Source organism: Oncorhynchus masou, unplaced genomic scaffold (assembly GCF_036934945.1).
Source record: "Oncorhynchus masou masou isolate Uvic2021 unplaced genomic scaffold, UVic_Omas_1.1 unplaced_scaffold_15993, whole genome shotgun sequence".
NCBI lineage: Eukaryota > Metazoa > Chordata > Actinopteri > Salmoniformes > Salmonidae > Oncorhynchus > Oncorhynchus masou.
The window spans coordinates 1-3406 of record NW_027006079.1 but is presented as its reverse complement, the minus strand read 5'-3'; the positions used below and the strand labels follow the sequence as shown (position 1 = coordinate 3406).

Genomic DNA, 3406 nt, shown 5'->3' with positions numbered 1-3406 from the left:
GAAAAATCCCCACCTGGTAAGAAGAGTGGTCAATGTTGACCTCATCCCCACCTGGTGAGAGGAGTGGTCAATGTTGACCTCATCCCCACCTGGTAAGAGGAGTGGTCAATGTTGACCTCATCCCCACCTGGTAAGAGGAGTGGTCAATGTTGACCTCATCCCCACCTGGTAAGAGGAGTGGTCAATGTTGACCTCATCCCCACCTGGTAAGAGGAGTGGTCAATGTTGACCTCATCCCCACCTGGTAGGAGGAGTGGTCAATGTTGACCTCATCCCCACCTGGTAGGAGGAGTGGTCAATGTTGAACTCATCCCCACCTGGTAAGAGGAGTGGTCAATGTTGAACTCATCCCTACCTGGTAGGAGGAGTGGTCAATGTTGAACTCATCCCTACCTGGTAGGAGGAGTGGTCAATGTTGAACTCATCCCTACCTGGTAGGAGGAGTGGTCCGAGTAAGGCACCACATGGACATTAGGGTGGAAGGAGACCAGGGGTCTGCTGGTGGGCAGGATGGCCAGGGTGGGGTGTTCCCTGTTCCAACGGAGGAGGTTGGTGGAGCGGATCTCTGACTGGTCCACGGCCCTGATCCGACCTGCTCCTGGCTCAGTGGTGAAGACATCTGGTAGCTCCAGGGCTCTGAGAGTCTTTAGTCTCTCGATGGACACTTCAATCCATGTCTTAAACTCCATGGCCAGCTGTACCAATAGAGACTCCTTACCCAGAGTATAGAGGCCTGCAGACAACACACATGCATATATATATATATAACATGATCTACTGCATCTCTATACCACCAGGAGTGGGGTCAGTTCAGATAAACCTAGGGTATGGGGGGGTCAGTTCAGATAAACCTAGGGTATGGGGGGGGTCAGTTCAGATAAACCTAGAGTATGGGGGGGTCAGTTCAGATAAACCTAGAGTATGGGGGGTCAGTTCAGATAAACCTAGGGTATGGGGGTCAGTTCAGATAAACCTAGGGTATGGGGGGGGTCAGTTCAGATAAACCTAGGGTATGGGGGGGTCAGTTCAGATAAACCTAGAGTATGGGGGGTCAGTTCAGATAAACCTAGAGTATGGGGGGTCAGTTCAGATAAACCTAGGGTATGCAGTTCAGATGGGGGGGTCAGTTCAGATAAACCTAGGGTATGGGGGGGGGTCAGTTCAGATAAACCTAGGGTATGGGGGTGGGTCAGTTCAGATAAACCTAGAGTATGGGGGGGGGGGTCAGTTCAAATAAACCTAGAGGGTATGGGGGGTCAGTTCAGATAAACCTAGGGTATGGGGGGGGCCCAGTTCAGATAAACCTATGGTATGGGGTGGTCTGTATATATAATACACACACAGTTCACAGACAAACTACACAAAAACGAGTAGCTTAACAGTTAAAAACCTCTGTCTCACCAATGACAACATTGTGCTTGGGCTGGCTACGGATGATCTCTTTGATCTGCTGAGTGGCTCGTTGTCTGGAGGGCAGGGTGCGTGTGGGGTCACAGTTAGTGTTGTCCAGGTACAGGACATCTATAGTGGTGTTGGTCCTTAGACACGGCTCACGCAGCATGGACGGAGTGTAGCGAAAATCTCCTGGAAAGACAAAGGATATAGATATATATATATATATATATATATATATATATACACACATATAATAATATACAGTGCCTTATAGAAAGTATTGACCCCCTTGAACTTTGCGACCTTTTGCCACATTTCAGGCTTCAAACATAAAGATATAAAACTGTATTTTTTTTACTTTACTTTCAGTGCAGCAAACTCTCTCCAGAAGTTCAGTGAGCATCTCTGAATGATCCAATGTTGACCTAAATGACTAATGATGATAAATACAATCCACCTGTGTGTAATCAAGTCTCCGTATAAATGCACCTGCACTGTGATAGTCTCAGAGGTCCGTTAAAAGCTCAGAGAGCATCATGAAGAACAAGGAACACACCAGGCAGGTCCGAGATACTGTTGTGAAGAAGTTTAAAGCCGGATTTGGATACAAAAATATTACCCAAGCTTTAAACATCCCAAGGAGCACTGTGCAAGCGATAATATTGAAATGGAAGGAGTATCAGACCACTGCAAATCTACAGAGACACTGGCCGTCCCTCTAAACTTTCAGCTCATACAAGGAGGAAGACTGATCAGAGATGCAGCCAAGAGGCCCATGATCACTCTGGATGAACTGCAGAGATCTACAGCTGAGGTGGGAGACTCTGTCCATAGGACAACAATCAGTTGTATATTGCACAAATCTGGCCTTTATGGAAGAGTGGCAAGAAGAAAGCAATTTCTTAAAGATATCCATAAAAAAGTGTCGTTTAAAGTTTGCCACAAGCCACCTGGGAGACACACCAAACATGTGGAAGAAGGTGCTCTGGTCAGATGAAACCAAAATTGAACTTTTTTGGCAACAATGCAAAACGTTATGTTTGGCGTAAACGCAACACAGCTCATCACTCTGAACACACCATCCCACACTGTCAAACATGGTGGTGGCAGCATCATGGTTTGGGCCTGCTTTTCTTCAGCAGGGACAGGAAGATGGTTAAAATTGATGGGAAGATGGATGGAGCCAAATACAGGACCATTCTGGAAGAAAACCTGATGGAGTCTGCAAAAGACCTGAGACTGGACGGAGATTTGTCTTCCAACAAGACAATGATCCAAAACATAAAGCAAAATCTACAATGGAATGGTTCAAAAATAAACATATCCAGGTGTTAGAATGGCCAAGTCAAAGTCCAGACCTGAATCAATCGAGAATCTGTGGAAAGAACTGAAAACTGCTGTTCACAAATGCTCTCCATCCAACCTCACTGAGCTCGAGCTGTTTTGCAAGGAGGAATGGGAAAAAATGTCAGTCTCTCGATGTGCAAAACTGATAGAGACATACCCCAAGCGACTTACAGCTGTAATCGCAGCAAAGTGGCACTACAAAGTATTAAGTTAAGGGGGCTGAATAATTTTGCACGCCCAATTTTTCAGTTTTTGATTTGTTAAAGTTTGAAATATCCAATAAATGTCGTTCCACTTCATGATTGTGTCTCACTTGTTGTTGATTCTTCACAAAAAAATACAGTTTTATATCTTTATGTTTGAAGCCTGAAATGTGGCAAAAGGTCGCAAAGTTCAAGGGGGCCGAATACTTTCGCAAGGCACTGTATATACACACGCACTTATATATATATATATACACACTAAGGTATGTGGACATCACTTCAAAAATTCAGCTATTTCAGCTACATACCCATTGCTGTCAGGTTTATAAAAATCGAGCACACAGCCATGCGATCTCCATAGACACACATTGGCAGTAGAATAGCCTTAAGAGCTCAGTGACTTTTAGTACTGTCGTTGGATGCCAACATTCCAGCAAGTCAGTTAGTCAAATTTCTGCCCT

General features: G+C 45.2%; 1 protein-coding gene across 1 annotated transcript; it reads right to left on the bottom strand.

Annotated features, from left to right (window-relative positions):
* Positions 1 to 431: 431 nt before the first annotated feature.
* On the bottom strand, positions 432 to 1579 carry LOC135531486 (5' exonuclease Apollo-like; the record flags this gene model as incomplete). Its single annotated transcript, XM_064959519.1, has 2 exons — positions 1402 to 1579; positions 432 to 733 (listed from the first exon to the last, which is right to left on the bottom strand). Coding segments are annotated over exons 1-2 (462 nt in total), but the record flags the coding sequence as incomplete, so codon positions are not given.
* Between the last annotated feature and the right edge of the window lie 1827 nt (positions 1580 to 3406).